The 19,287-nt window shown below is 37.6% G+C and overlaps 1 protein-coding gene across 1 annotated transcript; it reads left to right on the top strand.

Annotated features, from left to right (window-relative positions):
• Positions 1–1,794: 1,794 nt before the first annotated feature.
• LOC111058164 lies at positions 1,795–2,559 on the top strand. The gene has a single exon (XM_022345663.2). The coding sequence runs from the start codon at positions 1,795–1,797 to the stop codon at positions 2,557–2,559; it is 765 nt and encodes a 254-aa protein (XP_022201355.2).
• Positions 2,560–19,287: the final 16,728 nt, after the last annotated feature.

Genomic DNA, 19,287 nt, shown 5'->3' with positions numbered 1-19,287 from the left:
GTTGCGACTGCAATAAAAACTTCCATGGAAAGTGCGTTAGCCTATCCGCTGAGGATGTAAATTATTTTTCGCCACACTTGGATGTAATGAGCTGGTTTACGTGCGTCATATGGAGGCCGAAAGTGATTGTTTTCCGACCAGGCCGGTAAAACTTTACGGCCCTAGGGCTGTAAAATGACCTTGAATAACAGCTGATCGTGTCCGATCCCGATCTCACAAAAATCATAGAGAGATAATCTCATAACGACTGTAATAATCTATATAATTATGTATCGTGAATCGCGATATTATGTCTATAATATATTTTATAAATTACTGTTTAATAATTTAATATTTATTGTGTTTTTGATATCAAACAATGAATACAATGGCTGCATTGTCCATTGTCAGAAAGGTACGTATCGCAAGTATTTAAAAGTGAAGAATCGAATTTGAAATCAAAGTACAATAATTGTATCAATATTTAAAAGTGAGGTAGAGTAATAATTGTTTCTTTTTTATTATCGAATTCCACTTCTTAATGCAATACAATCAACTATAATAACAAGAAAATACAGCAGAGATCTGAAGTTTAAGGTAAGCCTACTGGTGAAACTCAGCCTTGACTAAAAAATTCCTAGTAATTTTTCCGTAATTCATTATTAAAACTTCTAGATAATTTTTCTTTAATATTGAACCATATAGAGAAAACATTAGGCCCACTCATCTTAGATTGAATCTTCGAATGTTTTCTCTATGATTTCAGAGCAATATTTTGTTGTGAAAATGCCGGCAAACCGGCTTCAAATTAATATGCCGCTATACACTATATTATAGTAGCCTACATACGTTACCTGACTTAATTCAGAGTGAAAATTTTATTGTGAAACAGATAATAATATCAATTTTAATAATATTAATAATATAAGTCATGAGCCAAAGTCTGTTGTACCTTTGACTATAGGAAGAACCTTCTTCTATAGAAAGAACAACCTTCTTTCTATAGTCAAAGGCTGTACGCTTTTTAGGAGTGAAGTAAACTTTTTTAGAAGTCTAGTTTACAGTATTATGTGTATGCTAAGAGTTATCAGTCAGGCCTCTTCCTTCAACAATACCCAATAGCCGAGAGCGTAAAGGCGTAATACAACTGAACTCAGCTCAGTGAATAACAAACACGATCTAGGTTCGAATCTCGGTCAATGACATTTTTTTTTGTCGATGAATTTCGACTTTTATTAGCTATTTTTTATATTAGTTACCATAATTTAAATTTCAATCAATTTTTTAGATATATTTTGAGACAAAACTGTGAAATATGCAATTATATTAATTTTTTCATCACATTATATCAAAATATTAATGAAAACTCTATTCATCCATCTATCCATGAGATATTGCACCGGGCGCAAAGCGCGAGCTATAAAAATTCAAACAATTATTCGAAATATTAATAGTATAAAAATATGGTCACTATTGTAAATTATTAATTAGTAATATTGAAATTAATTGACAGTAAAAGTTGTCATAACCAAGATTCAAACTATCAAAATAGGCTGTTTGAATTTTATTAATTTTTCAATTTCTTATAAATATTGGGAAGTTTTTTTTTTGGTGTGGCGAAAAATAGCGTTCGCAACACGGGCAAAAATGTTTTTCGGCTCTCGAACGCTTCAAGTTCTCGACTTCGTCTCAAATTGAAAACCGCGATCTCGAGCCGGAAAACGTACATTTTCGACCCTAGGTGCGAAATATACTATAATGGAGTAGGGCGACTTGTGGCGATGCAAGCCGTGTTCCCAGCAACGTCGAAAGAGTATGGCGCTAGAATCCAAGGGAACTGTAACATTTGATGACGTTATCAAACTTATTGAAGAGCTTAGGGAGGACTTTAAGCGTGTGGAAACTAGTCTCGGCGCTTCAATAGAATTCTGTCACAATGAAGTTGCAGAAGCTAGGAAGACGGTCGAGGAGCAGAAAGGTGAAATTTCCAAGTTGGTGAAAACGGTGGATGAACTGAGAAGTGAAAATAATGGGCTTCAAAGGAAGATAGCTGATCTTGAGCTGAGGGTTGAGGATTATGAGCAGTACTCGCGTCATAACACAGTAGAAATACATGGAGTACCGATGCAGAAAGGAGAAAATGTTGTTGCAATCGTCAAAGATGTGGGTCGTTCGCTAGGGTATCCAATAGAGGACACGATGATAGATGCATGCCATCGCCTGCGTTCCAGGGTGGGGTCTGACAAGCATCCTGGTATCATTGTAAAAATGGTACGGAGGCTGGATTCAGAAGAGCTACTCCAGAAACGCCGCGTGAAGCAAGAGCTACTCCAGAAACGCCGCGTGAAGCGCAACTTCAACACGCATGACATGGGTCTGACCTCAGGACCCGCGGTGCCGATCTACATTAATGAGAGCCTGTCACCTGCTCGGCGTAGCCTCTACAATGCGGCCCGACAAGTGAAAAAAGATAAGAACTTTGAGTATCTATGGGTCAGAAGTGGTAAAATTTTTCTAAGAAAGAAACAGGGATCAAATCTGATAACTGTTAGGAAAATTGAAGACCTGAAAGATTTGTAAGTCCTTTTGTTACTTTTATGTTATTCTATTTTTTTGCATTGTTTTAAATTGATAAGCTATATTTTTATTTTTATTTTTTATACTCTTGTTTTCGTTACTCTTACTTTTGTTGTCACGGTGAGACCGAAGACTTGTAGGTATTTTTTATTAGTTTCTTTATTCGAAGACATATATAGATATTATAAGAAAAGCTTATTTCTTTCACATTATTCAATCTCTTTATTGTTTTACATTTCTTTTAATCTCTCTATTACTAAATTGGAAATAATATCAATCTCTGTCTTTATTGCTAGAAGGCAAGCTCACAGAATGAGTATAAAAACAAAGTTCTTAGTATCAGTTCATTCTACAGTAATAATAAATTTGTCACATTCTTTCAATGTCTGATTCTAATCATGTTCTAGTTTTTATAAATCAGAATATCCGTAGCCTAAGGCAGAATTTTGATTTGTTTTTAGTTGAATTAAATAACTTTGAAATGTCTCCGGACTTTATAATACTAACTGAAGTATGGATATCTACCGATGAGATAAACTTGTTTCGAATTGATGGTTACAATGCTTATGGTTGTTGTAATGATAACTATCGAGCCGGAGGGGTAATAGTTTACGCCAAATCACAATACAGATGTAGCATTTTAGGTAGCTCAGATAAGCGGTCAGCCGACTGTTTGCAGCTTAATTTTATTGTTGTGATGATAACATTGAATTCATTGTTTTGGCAGTTTAGCGTTTACATAGTATTCCGATACAGGAATTTCTCGATGATATCGATTGCATGATAGCTTCTCTAGAAGGAAAGAATATTATTTTCACCGGAGATATAAATTGCAATTTACTGCTTGATGATAGAGTAGCTGATTCTTATCTTAGCCAGATGGCTAGCCACGGATTAGACTGCCTTATAAATGAGCCTACAAGAATAGTTAGTGATAGTCAGAGTTGTTTAGATCATTGTTTCATCCGATTCAACCAAATAAAACAATTAGTTGATTACAATGCTAAAGTGCTGCACCTTGGAATTACTGACCATTCAATGGTACGTCTAGAGCTAGATATAAGAAAACGTTATCACGTTAAAGATGCCACGGAAAGAAGCAGCCTTGTGATTGATTTCGATCAACTGAAAGTAGAGTTACAAAGTTTGCAATGGGAGAGCGTCTTAGATAAGAACTCCGTCTCAGCTGCTTTCGATTCGTTCACCAAGCTATTATCAGACTCAATAGATAAGTGTAAATGCAATAGACCCCGAAAAAGTGTTTTTATCAATAATAAATTAACTCCATGGATTTCTGACTATTTATTTAAAGGAATCAATAGAAGGAAAAAACTGTACAAACTTACGATTTCAAGACCACATGATTTAAATTTGAAAGAATATTACAAAACATTCAGAAATAAATTAAAATCCGATCTGAGAAAAGCAAAAGAGCAGTACTACTTGAAAAAATTTGATAATTGCTCAGGTAATTTAAAAACTCAATGGAGAATAGTAAACAGCTTAATAGGAGATCGGGAATCAAAGCATGATGTTATAAGTTTAGAAATCAATTCAGAGACAATCACTGATAAAAAACGTATTGCTACAGAGTTTAATTCATTTTTCATTAAAATACCGCAACAGTTAAGACATTCAATTATTAATGTAGAGAATAATGCAGTATTTATTCCCATTTCAAGTATAAAAATATTTTGCATTCCTTGTTTTTCATTCCCACTAATGAAACTGAAATTCTCAAGATAATAGCCGGTTTGAAAAACAATAAAGCTCCCGGGTTTGACAATATAAGCAGTTACATTGTTAAGAGAATTTCCATTCAGATTGCTGGTGTTTTGAGTAGGCTTTTTAATTGGAGCATGATGAGTGGTGAATTCCCTGACTGCTTGAAGGTTGCTATTGTAATCCCACTTTTCAAACAGGGCAGCAGAGAGAAACCAAATTGTTACCATCCAATTGTCAGTTTTCACCAAGATTTTTGAAAAGATTATAAGAATTAGATTGATAGGTTTTTCAAAAAAATAGATTATTTTAGTAAAAATCAATTTGGTTTCAGAGAGGGCCTGAGTACCGAAGATGCTTCAGTTTCATTTTTTGAGGATATCTATGAGAGTATAAATGAGGGTAAAAAATATTCAGCATTATATCTAGATATCACTAAAGCCTTTGATACAGTGGATCATTCAATTTTATTAAATAAGTTATATGCAGCTGGGGTACGAGGCTTACCATACAAGTGGTTTCATAGCTATCTTCGAAACAGAAAGCAGTGTGTGAGGGTAGGGGGATGCGAGAATATCAAGAATATAGATTATGGTGTGCCCCAAGGTTCAGTCTTGAGACCTATTCTATTTCTTGTTTATATAAATGATTTATGTGATGCAAAATTGAATGGAAGGTTGACTGCTTTTGCAGATGATACTGCACTCACATATTCAGATGTAGCATGCAATACAATATACACAAGAATGAGCGCTGATTTAAGAGTCTTGAATTATTGGTTCAGCAAAAATTTCATGGTTTTGAGTGAAAAAACTAAGTACATGATCTTTAACTTGAGGGGAAATTTATTTTTTGATACAGATCTGTGTTATCATAGCTATTCCTGCTCTGTTGTTAATAACTGTAACTGTCTAACAATTAACATTGTGAATACTTTTAAATACTTAGGTTTAGTTATCGACTCTTTATTGTCTTGGAGAAATCATGTGGCGAAATTGAAAAAGGAGTTTTGTAGAGGAATAAGGAGCTTTTACATGCTACGTGATTTGTGTCCTACACGTGTATTATTGAATGCTTACCATGCACTTATTAACTCTCGTATGTGCTATGGTATTGTTTTGTGGGGTGGAACCTATGTCACAACACTGAATCCCATAATTATTTTTCAAAAATCATTATACGTATAATTACCAGATCACTCAGAACTGATCATTCTTGGCCACTGTTTTTTCAGCTTAAGATACTTCCAATCAGAAATCTCTATGTTTTCAAAGTACTAAAGCTATTCTTTCCAAGAAGCCTCAATGCAAATCTTACTCGGGATATCAGATATGACTTCAGACGGGTTTTAGTTCAAGTTCCCCAATCTAATTTAAAAATTTTTCAACATTAATTTTCTTTCAATGCACCTAGAATGTTAAATTTAATTTCAAGAAAATTTAATACCTCAGTCCCATTCAATATATTTCTTAAAAGTTTGAAGTTCTATCTGTTCACATTGAATGACTGTGAATCTTTTTTGAGGATTGTACATTAGTATAAATATTAGGCAGTATAATCTTATTCTTGAGTCAGTGGTTTTTTCCCTGTCTTTCTGTTTTCATAATTTAATTCGCTGTCCACTAAAAACATTTTTGAATAATTTTATTTATTTTACTATATTATTTTTTCCATTTAACTTAATTTTTTCCATGAAAATCAATGGAAATTCATTCAATAACATTACAATTGTTATAATAGATTATGAAGACCTGTATAATACGCATCATGAAGACCGTAACACTGGTAAATTTATAAATAATTATTTTCACATAAATAAAGTTTATTTCATGTGTAGAGCGTAGCGGTCCTACTACTCTAGTCTTTAAATTTATTTTATTTTAAGAGAAGTGCACTCCAATAGGGCTTATGCCTAGGTGTGCTCATATTTATTTCGCTTTATGTTTTTGTCATCTGAAGCAAAACATATAATTTTACATTAGTATTTTTTTGTATTGTTAGATGGTACAATGTTTTGTAATAATATTATGTTGTGCGGAATAAATTATTTTTTGAATTGAATTTGAATTGAAATTGAAGTTTCAGATATTGGAGACGAGAATTATAATGCCAACCGGTATTATAATAAGAAAAAGAGGACGATGAAGGTGAGCTCTGGACAGCTAGTCTACAGGAAGGAGTGTCACCTATCCTCAGGTGCTAACCAGCTTGCCGCGAAGTTAGCGCCGGAATTTTCTGGCCCATATGAGGTCGAGGAAATGTTTAGTGCCGGTAAGAGGTTTACTGTGCACGAGAAAGGCACCAAGCTCCAGCCACACCTGCCTGAAGATGAGGAAGAGGATGGTGATGGAGAAGTTGCAGAAAAGGTGGACGGAATTCGAGCGGATGGACAGCAGGAGGCCGAGCGAGTCTATAGAGGGTCGCTGCCTATCCGGAGGATGGGATACCAGAGAGGTGCCACGCGTCACCAATAAGGAGGTAAGAGGCGAGAGGGGTGAATATCATAGAACTTCAATCATATCACAGCTTTAGAGCTATTTCTGATTCATAAATTATCCCATTTAAAATGAGGAAATTAAATTTTGTTATCAAAGACAAAATTGCATAGAAATTGGAGAAAATTAATTCAGAATTATTAGCACGAATTTATTAGCCGAATTTTGAAAATTAATAGAATTAGCACGATTCCGAGAATAATGAAAAAATATTAAAGGCTGTCATATTATTGTTATTGAAAGAAATTGGTCAATAGTTTATTAAAAGGGAATAGCATATTCCGTTTAATTTTTCTCATAAAATAGAGTTCTACTTAAACTAAATGGCTACTCAACCATTACAGTTTAATTATTATAATCAGTTATAAAGCACTGGCTGAATTAGATGGAAAAAAATTATTACTGACAAATTAATGCATTTCTTTTGATCTGAAGGCAATCCCAATAATTTCAGTTTGAAATTTATTTAAAACATTATGATGTGACCAAGCAAGGGTAATCAAGAAAGTTTTCTACAGTCTATGACTAGTTAATAACAGCTAAAGTCGATTCCAACTAGACTAAATTTTCTTTATCGGTATATTACCGATATTGTTGTAACCAGGTACAGGTTAACAAACAAAACTTGCAGTAGCTTGTTTTCTACTTGCCATAAATAGTTGGTGGCGAAATGAGTGGATAGAGAATATTAGAAAATATTATTTGAGTACCTATTCCTCTGTTTTCTTCCTTCCCCCCATTTCTCCCTTCCTTTTTTCCTCATTACTTCTCTTCTCTAATTTGCCTGCCTATTACATGGGAAACCATAGTTGGCTAGGTACCTTCCTCTCTTTTTTTTTCTCTTCTCCAACACATCCAAACACTAAGCCCATTGTTTTTTTAAATTTGTAACATTTTATCGTGTTTTATTTGTTTCGTAAATCTTTGTAATTTTGTTTTGTCTTGTTTTGTGTGTTTTTAATAAATTGAAATTGAGAAATTGAAATTAAATTGAATTATAGATCAGTATGATATGACTAATATTTTAACCATGAGGTAATGGCTATAATAATAGTTGAAATCATTTAATGAAGCCAGTGGTAATTGCTTTAATCTGTAAAGTGTTACGATGCAGTTAATTAACAGACGTTATTATACAGTGGGATAAAAGTGAATTACGTTGCAATTAATTATTCATGTGGAATGGATAAATTGCGTTTGATTGTGAGTTGAGATGTACTGCAATCGGGGATTGGCTTCAGATTCTGATTAAAATTTTCTAATATTTCACTTGAAAATAAAGTCGGCGGACTTACTATAAATTTGAATAAAATTATTATTATTTCAATTGGAATTAATTCTATGTTGGATCGAAAAGTTATTTGTGCTGTGCTGTACAGATAAGATAAACATTATCTCAACCGGCTAACTGCTATCACCAAGCTTCTAGTCTGTAGAAGAGAATTACTTTCTCCTTTTCAATAACAATTTATAAAATTGAATTCATGAGAATTCTAGTTTTTCCAGATATTCTACTGTTATTGATCGTGCTATTGTTAGTTTTGGAATAAGATCACGTCTGGAGAGTGAATCTAATTTTTACTCAGCCTACCATCATGAGTTATTATTGATGGTGCATTAATTCATTCAATTATCACTATTTGTGCTGATTGTTGTGATTATTTTTCGGAAAATTAATTCACTGATTGGTGAATTAATTAGCAGATGTTATCTGTTATAATAAACACACTGTCATTTATATCCAATGGATGGTTACTTTGCATAAGTAAATCATGTGATTGATTTCATTATTGAAATGAACAGTGAGAAGTGGAATATTAAGTTGAGATTTAAAGTTCCGATTTTATCATTGTGATAATATCACTATATTATAGTGAGAAGGCTGTGATCCTCATAACAGATCGGAAATGAATTATTATTTCGACTACATTTAATTGTGATATAAAATCGAAATATGTGGTGTAACATCACAACTAGTGGCTTCATGTCAACCATAAAATTCAGTATTCTACATCATATTGTCATCTCTCATCTTTTATTGAAAACAATAAGTCGCTGATACACTGAACTAACTGAGGGTATCCATCACTCTGACACTTGGTGATTTTCCTGGACTCCAATTTACATCTATCAACTTCTGCCTCCTGTGGAGGGTTACATTGTTGTGTATCACGTTTCTTCTTGAGGAGGGGGACTGCAACCTGAGTCTACTTCCTTGACGAGCTCCTGGGATTATTGGATTATCTCAGCTGACTATTGCTGAGACCACGACGAGTTCCTGGTCGTGTTGGAGATTCATCCCAGCTGTCTGATGCTGGAAGTTGCAGCAGTGCGAGAGCACGGCCACGCAGGGCGCAAGCCCAGCAATAGCAGTGAGCAAGCACGGCGAAGTAAGGCAGTGTGAGAGCACGGCCGCACAGGGCGCAAGCCCGGCAATAGCAGTGCGCAAGCACAGCAAAGTTAGGCAGTGCAAGAGTACGGCCACGCAGGGCGCAAGCCCGGCAATAGCAGTGCGCAAGCACGGCGAAGTGAGGCAGTGCGAGAGCACAACCGCGCAGGGCGCAAGCCCGGCGAAAGCAGTGTGCAAGCATGGCGATGTAAGGCAGTGCGAGAGCATGGCCGCGCAGGGTGCAAGCCTGGCAATATCAGTGCGCAAGCACGGCAAAGTAAGGCAGTGCGAGAGCACAGCCATGCAGGGCGCAAGCCTGGCAAAAGCAGTGTGCAAGCACGGCGAAGTAAGGCAGTGCGCAAGCACAGCGAAGTAAGGCAGTGCGAGAGCACGGTCGCGCAGGGCGCAAGCCTGGCAATAGCAAAGCGCAAGCACAGAGAAGTAAGGCAGTGCGAGAAAACTGCCGTGCATGGCGCAAGCCTGGCAATAGCAGTGCGCAAGCATGGCGGAGTAAGGCAGTGCAAGAGCACGGCCGCGCAGGGCACAAGCCCGGCAATAGCAGTGGGCAAGCATGGCGAAGTAAAACAGTGCGAGAGCAAGGCCACGCAGGGCGCGAGCCCGGCAATAGCAGTGCACAAGCATGGCGAAGTAAGGCAGTGCGAGAGCACAGCCGCGCAGAGCGCAAGCCCGGCAATAGCAGTGCGCAAGCACAGCGAAGTAAGGCAGTGCGAGAGCACATCTGCGCAGGGTGCAAGCCCGGCAATAGCAGAGCGCAAGCACGGCGAAGTAAGGCAGTGCCAGAGCACGGCCGTGCAGGGCACAAGCCCGGCAATAGCAGTGCACAAGCATGGCGAGGAAGGCAGTGCGAGAGCACTGCCGCGCAGGGCACAAGCCTGGCAATGACAGTGTGCAAGCACGGCAATAGCAGTGCGCAAGCACGGCACACAGTGCAAAAGCACGGCACACAGTGCCAAAGCATGGCTCCCTGCTAGATGAGAGCCTGGCCCGCAGGGCAAAAGCCTGGCAAACGTAGTGCGCAAGCTTAACCTCAGCTGTGTGGAAACACTGCAGCCAGATTGCTAGCTCGTCTGGATGTTGTGTGCAAACATGACACATCAGTCAGTGTGTGTCTGGATTGTCATTACGTGGATGCACACCTTCGCGGTGCGGAAGCACCGTGGCAGTGCAATGGCATGTCAGGCAGTGCAAAAGCACGGCACGCAGTGCGAAAGCACGACACGCAGTGCAAAAGCACGGCTCCCTGCAGGGCCAAAGCCTGGCTGCAGGGCAAAAGTCCGGCAAAGGTAGTGCGCAAGCTAGACCTCAGCAGTGTGGAAACACTGCAGCCAGGTTGCTAGCTTGTCCAAACGTCATGTGCAAACATGACACATCGGTCAGTGTGTGTCTGGATTGTCATTATGAGGATGCACACCTTCGCGGTAGGTTAAGAGTATAGCGTCTCCTTGCAGTGTGGAAACACGGCGTCCCTTTGTAGCTTAAGAGTATAGCGTCTCCTTGCAGTGCCGAAGCATGGCAACTCTCCCCTGCAGTGCGGAAGCACGGCATCCTTTAGCAGTGCAGAAGCACGGTGACTCTTGCAGTGTAGAAGCACGGTGTCTCCTTGCAGTTCGGAAGCACGGCGTCTCTATATCCTGCAGTGTGGAAGCACGGCCTCCTCAAGCAGTGCGGAAGCACAGCGTCTTCTTGCAGTACAGAAGCATGGCACCCCTTAGCAGTGTGGAATCACGGCGTCCCCACACAGTGAGAAAGCACGGCGCAGCTCCACAGTAACTCTTTAGGAAAGCTAGGCCAAGAACGTGGCCAGATGGCTTGCTGTTTTTCTTTTGATGGTGCCGACGCACCATCACCGGTTTGCGAGGAACCAACCTGGTGCCCAGTTGTTGCATGGTCTTTTGTGATGACTCGGTGTTTCGGGACATCTGTCATCCACATACTCTTTCCATTCTCACCCCCCCCCCTTTCCTTCCCATCTCTTTCCCCCCCCCACCATTACCCTATTAGGAACAGTGTGTCACGATGTATATCATAACTAGTGAGGGGAATTGAGTTTAGGGCTTGTTCTAAGACGCTTGGTTATCTCTGATGAAATCACAGAGGTCAACAAGCAGCCCAGCCGCTGGGCTACCGCTCAGCAGTGCTGCGCATCTTTACTCCATTCCCTCTAGGCCACTGAGGGAGGCTTGTAAAGGCTAGTAGGTGAGCAGTCTAGTACGGGTGTCCAGTGCAAGCGGTCGACAGAGAGTGAAGGAAGCAGTGCGCAGCTAGCAACATAGTACATCTCGTGCTTTGAGTGTACTACGAATCCTTAGACAACTAGAAGTTGTGTCTGAGGTTAATGGGGGTTAATCTCAGACACTGGAAGCTCTGCGGTTCAGCACTCACTTGGAAGAGTGTTGTTTGACCTTTTCAACAAGTTCAGGCAGCAACCTGCCTGTTTCAACCAGCAGCAACACACCAGGTTTTGGTTAAAACCTGACCATATCCTGATTGTACATCATTGCAGGAACCTCGAATAGTTGAATGACCTCGAGGAAGGCTAGGGAAAGCCTTTCCTTCGACTCTGCGCTCGATCCTGACCCCAGGAAGACACCCGGTGCCCAAGAATTGGGACTTGGTGATCAGAGGTGAAGTCCGGCGCGCAGGCTCCTGTAGCTTGCCGATTTGCTTCCGAATCGCAAGAGGAGCTCGAGAAAGGCAAGAGGAGGCCTTTCTTCTAACTCTGCGCTCGATCCTGACCCCAGGAAGACACCTGGTACCCAAGAATTGGGACTTGGTGATCAGAGGTGAAGTCCGGCGCGTGGGCTCCTGTAGCTTGCCGATTCACTCCGAATCGCAAGAGGACCTTGAGGGAGGCCAGGGAAAGCCTTTCCACCAACTCCGCGGTCGATCCTGACCCCAGGAAGACACCCGGTGCCCGAGAATTGGGACTTGGTGATCAGAGGTGAAGGTGCTCGATCCTGACCCCAGGAAAACACCCGGTACTCGAGATTAGTGGCCTGGTAACCGACTCCAGCAAATAGTTCCAAGACACACAAGTGGTATAGTTCCAAGACACACATCTAGTGGTAATTGGGAATGTAATTCCCATTACAGAGACCCCCTTCACTGCGAACTCTGCAGCATTCCCATTCCTCTCACTCCAAGCCCAACCCTGTTTAGTCTAGCCGGCCCAGAGCGACACTGGGAATTCTGGTAGAAGAAGGTGGGCAAAAATCTACTCAGAGTGTATGGATTTGTCAATTTGAAAAAGTCATGACTGTAGATTTGGGGGTATAAGGTTGTCATAAATGATTTTCATTGCAAAAAGTAAATTTTAATATTCACGCTGTACTTAGCCAGAAGGTCTATTTCCTTAGGCGAAGCCCACCCTGATAATGTTTTTCACTATTGATTCATTCTATTTTTTAAATTATAATTTTGTATTAGCCTACTTTGCCTATTTGATTAGTGCATTTTATGACCCTTCCCAAGGGCTATCACCCATCTCATTTTGTTAAATTAGAGAGTGTTACATTTTCAAATAGTAACTATAATTTGAAGATTCAAATTTGCTATTGTGCAATATTCATTCCTCATCAGTTGGAATTATATTTGTAAAATCTGTTCATTCATCTTTTAAATATTTTGCTGTCTGAGAATACTTTTGGAAATATATTTATATCACCTTTTCACTGAACTGGATTTATTTCATTACACCTCCAAGCTTCTTCTTTCTCGACTGATGCATATCGATCCTGCAGGACACGACCTGTTCTGCAATAGTCAGATATTATTGAGTATAGTACTTATTATTAGAATATTATTTCTCCTGGTGGTGGATGGTAGTCAATATTCTTTTTAAATAATGAATCATTTTATTGGAGATATCCTCCAGAATCAAATGAAAATCGACTGCCATCAACCTACCGCATCGAGGTGTAATGGATCCAGCATTCATAATCAGTCAATGTCACAAGGAGAGGTAATATGTCGCATAGACAGCATCAGAATTAAACTCGGTACTCAAAGTATTTTCTATTTTGGTTCAGCACTTTGCAATCATATAACCTATAGTATTCATCAGAGACCTGGTTCGCATGGATTTGCTATTCTGTCTGTTGTCTTGTGCAGTCTAATATTTCTTCCAACTTGTAATGGGGTGAATTGCCAACCATTCATATGTGGTGCGGTATATTTGATATGTACTGGAGCGATTGCTAGAATCCCTATTTTGCAAATAAATTTGCAAAAAGTTAAGGCCGTCCGGCTCGCAAATATGCTGGGTTCAAACCGCAGCTCTAGCTCAGTAGTAGATGCATGAATATTTCAAATATATTCAATCACCACAGGGTTCAATGACTGGTGATAAATAATTCTTACCGCTGCTTCTGTGAAGTTGTTGAGGAACACTAATAAGGAAGTCAAAAGATAGCCGGTGACTGATTATCAATAACCATATATTCAATCGAGAATAATGATAATCAACTATGGTTTTTCTAATTGACTCTTAAAACGCTTGTCATGAATACAAGTATGCACCAATTTACCCTTTCAAAATTCCTTGAATCTTACAGCGCCAGTTCTTGAAGCTCTCTGGATCCCTATATGATATACTGTAGACTTATTAATATAATTATCAGTAAGATTTTTCTGGCTGAATAGTGCTACTATCATCAAAGGATGACAAGTAATAAATGCTCTGAATAAGATCAATATTAATTGATTCACTGATTTGATATGCTGAAGAAGATTTTTACTTGGTACCAAGACAGCTTAAACTGTATATCATGAGATGAATTGGGAAATAGTAAAAACTTCTAAGATTTTGTATGCTGACATAAAACATGAAATATATTCCCATAAAATAATATATATGAAATATTCTTATATCTATAATTCTCTTTAAATAAATGAATTTTCCAATATTTGAATAATTATCACAAGGTTTATTAGCATTCACAGTGTTGTGAGCTGTAAAAATATATATGTATATTTAATTCTGATATGTGGACTTCAAGTCAATTCAGAACTCTACAATTTAAAAACTGTTCGGTCTGTAGATTTCACAGGATATACTTTGATCAATGAACAAAATAATAATTAATAGAAATAAGAATTTAATAATCTCAGGGTTCATGAGTTCATGCCGTGCATGGAAATAAGCTTCTTACATAAATCAAATAAATTGATAAAAAAGTCCTTATAGACTATACGATAGTATTCAACACGTTGTGAATTTCTTAAACTTGAATAAATTTATATAGCACTTTGATCAATTCCCCAATTCACTGATAAAGGCCTTATTAATAAATGAGCTCATTTAAGACAAATTTTGCACACTCACTATAACAATGCTCTTGAAGTTCTTGTAGAATAATTAATTATCTTTAATGATAAATTAGGCAGGTCCTTTTCGTCTCCGCTGGGCTCGTGTATAGTCTAGATTTCTTATAAATTTCTATCAGTATTGAAAATATATTTATGGGATTGAATTACAATTAAGAACACTTTAACAACACTGAGTTCACAAATAATCAAACATTAATTACATATACTCAACATTTGAAAAGGGATTGGCTTGATGCTTTTAAAAATTGATAAGAAGAAAGAACCCTAATCTCCATGTGCTCCTCACAGGTCGAGATCACAAGCCAGAGAGAATGATTTTTAGAAAAATTTAATCTCTTCCTTAAACGATTTATAAGCTTCCTTCTTATTGGCTTTCTAATCTTAGTAAGACGTGATGTAATTGGTTCCTTAAGATTCAGGGTTTTACTAACTTAGTTATACAAAGATAAATAGAAATTTCTAAATAAATAAGTTGAGTTATAGTCTGAGAGTATTCCAATAAATGAATCTCGATATAATTATAATGTTATAATACAATATACATTTAATTTTTCATGTGAGCTTTGTGTACTCTTGGTTTTCATACTTTTTTAGATTTTACTCGTGTAACAATAATAGTTGTCCTTTTCTATTTGCTGACCCGTGTCAGCAACAAGCCTTGTCACATATCTGATGAATCGCATAGTATCTATATTATAGAATTCAATTTTAGAAATTTGTTACAGAAAATAAAGTTTCTGTTTGTTTGTCAAAACAGTGTAGGAAAAACTATACCTACTATATGCTTTTGCATTTGTTTTCATGAGTTTACTACTGTCAAAAGTGTAAACTTGAGTTCAAAGTGTTAGCAATGCTATTTTCTAAATAAGTAACTGGAGAAATGACTGATACTATTACATCAGTATCTCTTTCCTCATGCATGAATCTTTTCACCCAGCTTGATTCTAATTTAAAGTGTTAAGTTTACTCAAGCAAAGAGTATCTTACTTACATCATATTGTAATCTTAATTTTCCAGCATTGTGGTGTTATTACAGTATCCCATAAAAGGTTTTCCATGCTTGTGACAGAAACTCAATTGATAGAAAATCTATGTTCCTTATAGCATTAGACACAAATTATTCCTCTTGATAGACAAATCTCCTTCGACAGTGTAAGAGATTGTGATCACAAGTCACTATGATCGAAATACACTCAAGTTTCTCTCTCAAATTTGTATTTCTTTTTCAAATTCTGCTAGTTGCTGTTCCCCGAATGTCTCTGTGGCTTTCAAAAAACTCTACTCATCTAGTTGTAGCTTATGCACCTTGCCTGATAGAGGAATCAAATAATCACTGCTTCTCTCAACAATATAATATATAGCCACTTGTGCTTTCACCAACTTAATCTGAATCATGATTCGACTTTCAATCCATTTGACTTGGAAGTAGTATCTTTTGGATACATCAAGGTTGTCTTTACATGTCTCTCACACTTATCTAAATACCTACTTGCATAATTACTCAAATATAACTATAATCAATAGCTTTCATTTTTCCTTTGATAGAAAAAGTTCCTCATCCTATGTTCTGTCTAAATCTACTTCCATAATATTACTACATAAGCAAAGACCAGTCTTAATTTTTTACTCAAATAATCTACTTGCTCTTCATTTTTAACAATCACCTTTAAGTACTTTCTCAGAATAACTTGTCTGTGTTATCTCTTCCTTCGTTCTGCCTTATCTCTAAATAAGTAGTCATTCACTGTCATATCAAAATAAAAAATTATAATATTATTCTTTTCTCCTCATGCTCACTCTCCATGAATGGAGATCTTATACTAATTCTTGATGTCCCTCTAGAATATTATGATTGATCTTGTTGTGCTCTCTCATTCATCATCTTTTCTTCTTGCTCTGTGATTTTCAATCATTTGTATTTTCTCTACATTTAACAATCTGTCTATTTACGGTTTTTATTTGAACTTTTACAGTTAAATTTCTTCTATTTGATTAAACATCTCTTGAGATGAAAATCTTTCTTGTTACTGCATCTCAGTAAACATGTGTATCAACAGAACCGCTGATTTTTTGTTTCACTTCAATCATCTTTGACTGCATTGTGATCAATTGCATGCAATCTTATACTATTTCTTGAAGTCAATTCATTTCCTCTGGAATATTATGATTGATCTTCTTGTGCTCTCTCATTCATCATCTTTGCTTCTAGCTCTGTGATTTTCAACTCATTTGTATTTTGTGTACATTTTACAATTTATCTATACGGATTATATTTTGGACTTCTACAGCTACATTTCTTCTATTTGATTGAACAAAACATCTCTTGAGATGAAAATCTTTCTTGTTACTGCATCTCAGTCAATGTGTAATATCATGCATATCAACAGAACCACTGATTTTTTGTTTCACTTCAATGTAATTATGCACATTCACTTCTATCAATTGCACTTTGCTCAAGAACTAATATTAAAATTTCATCTATATTGCTATCTGCAAATATGGGTATGTTTACATTCTACAATCAAGTAGTATGCTGCTTTCTTTATTAAGCTGCAACTAGTATACTGCATCTTTACTTCACTGCAACTTTACTGTGTCTAATTTTGCTTCAACTCTGATGCTCCATTTTCTCAATTTTGGTGATGCAGAAAATTGTATAAATTAGTAGGTGTGAAGCTTCATGGTTTTTTCTTATGACTGATCCTTTAAAAACTTTACCACAAATAATGTACATATAGTAAGATCGAATTGGATGAAACAAGATGAATTGAATCTCTTCCATTAGAAGAAGTGAGAAGGAGACTTAGAATGAGAGAGTAGAGTACTTGATAAGAATGACTTGAGGTTTCCAAGCTTGGCTGTTTGCATAGAGTGAGATTTCAGAATCATTCTTTTCTGTCACTATTACTTGGGTTGTTTTAAGATTTCCATTTCCAGATTACCATTGGTGCAATGACAATTCATAGAGATGCATAGATTCTTCTCCTTCTTCTTCTCTTTGAATGCTATTGTACATGATGAAATGTGATTATCGTTTCACTTTAATCTGTCAGTTAGATACACTTCTTATTTCTACTTCTTCCTATCCTTCTTCTTCTTCTCCATTCCTCTACTTCTCCCTCTTTTTGAGAGCAACTACTTTTTTCTCTTCTTCTCTGTTCTCATACTTCTTCCTCTCTTTGGAAGGTTGCTATTATATTGTTTCACTTAAATCTGACAGTTAGACACACTTCTCCTTTCCACTACTTCTCCCTCTTTTTGAAAGCAACTACTTCTTCTTCTTCTTCTTCTTCTTCTCTGTTCTCATACTTCTTCTTCTTCTTCTTCTCTTCTTCTTCTTCTTCTTCTTCTTCTTCTCCCTCTTTTTGAAAGCTACTACTTCTTCTTCTTCTTCTCTGTTCTCATACTTCTCTATGATAGCATGATTAATTTTTTGAATGTGATTCTTGTTTCACTTAAATGTCAGTTAGACAAAGATGACTCGGTTAAATCTGAGTGTAAGATGAAATTTTCGTTTCACTTAAATCTGTCAGTTGGACAAAGATGCTTCAGTTGAAGCTCTCCTTTCTCTCCTTCCTCTCATTCTCCTTCCAAACTCGATTCACTTTAATCTGTCAGCAGTAGAGCCATTGAATCTCTCATTCTCCATTCCTCTCCTTCTTCTACTTCCAAACTCGATTCACTTTGGTTGAAAATCACACAGTTAGAAGTAAGATGTTTCAGTTAAATCTGTCAGTAGGAGAGTCTTGAATTTCTTCTTCTTCTTCACAGTAAAAATCTCACAGTTTGGAAGTAAGATGTTTCAGTTAAATCTGTCAGTAAGATGGGATTTTCGTTTCACTTGCTGATAGTAACCTTTCTCTCCTTTTTCTCATTCTCCTTCCAAACTCTATTCACTTCAATCTGTCAGCAGGAGAGTAATTGAATTTCTCATTCTCCTTCTCCTACATCCAAACTAGATTCACTTTAATCTGTCAGCACTAGAGTCATTGAATTTCTCATTCTCCATTCCTCTCCATCTTCTACTTCCAAGGTCATTTCACTTAAATCTGTCAGTAATAGACTAATTGAAATAGACCGTGACTATCTATAGATTAAATGGAGCATGACCACAGATAGTGAGAGAGAGAGAGAGAGAGAGAGAAGAGAGAGAGAGAGAGAGAGCATCATCATTATCATCTTCCTCTTCTTCTTCTTCTTCTTCTTCTTCCTCCTCTCCTTCTTCTTCTTCCTCCTCTCCTTCTTCTTCTTCTTCCACCTAGAGAAAGTGTGTGTGAGAGAGAGAGAGAGAGAGAGTGAGAGAGAGCATCATCGTTATTATCTTCTTCTTCTTCCTCTTCTTCTTCTTCTTCTCCTCTTCTTCTTCTTCCACCTCTCCTTCTTCTTCTTCTTCTTCTTCTTCTTCTTCTTCTTCTTCTTCTTCTGAAATAGAGAGAGAGAGGGAGAGGTTCTTTTCCTTCTAAGGAGTGGTGTGGGGTCAGGGGAGGTGTGGAAGGAGCTGGGGATGTGGGGGGTACGTGGGAAGGGTGCTGGGGAGGGGGGAGGGGAGGAAAAGTCACAAAAAAGTCTCGCACCATCCGTAAATAGCATCTACTAACAAATACTGTACAAGCATGGAGGATCAACCTATCCAGCATGTCCATGTTGGAGCCAACCCGCATCTTGCCGAACACCGAGGAGAACTGGAGGACGCCATCCACCAATCCGAGGGACAGCCCAAACCGCCGATAGCTAGCAACACCAATCCACTGAAGACACCTCCTGTAACAAACAAAA

This window comes from Nilaparvata lugens, chromosome 6 (genome assembly GCF_014356525.2).
Source record: "Nilaparvata lugens isolate BPH chromosome 6, ASM1435652v1, whole genome shotgun sequence".
NCBI lineage: Eukaryota > Metazoa > Arthropoda > Insecta > Hemiptera > Delphacidae > Nilaparvata > Nilaparvata lugens.
Note: the sequence above shows the minus strand (reverse complement) of the source record. Positions and strands in the feature narration are given on the sequence as shown.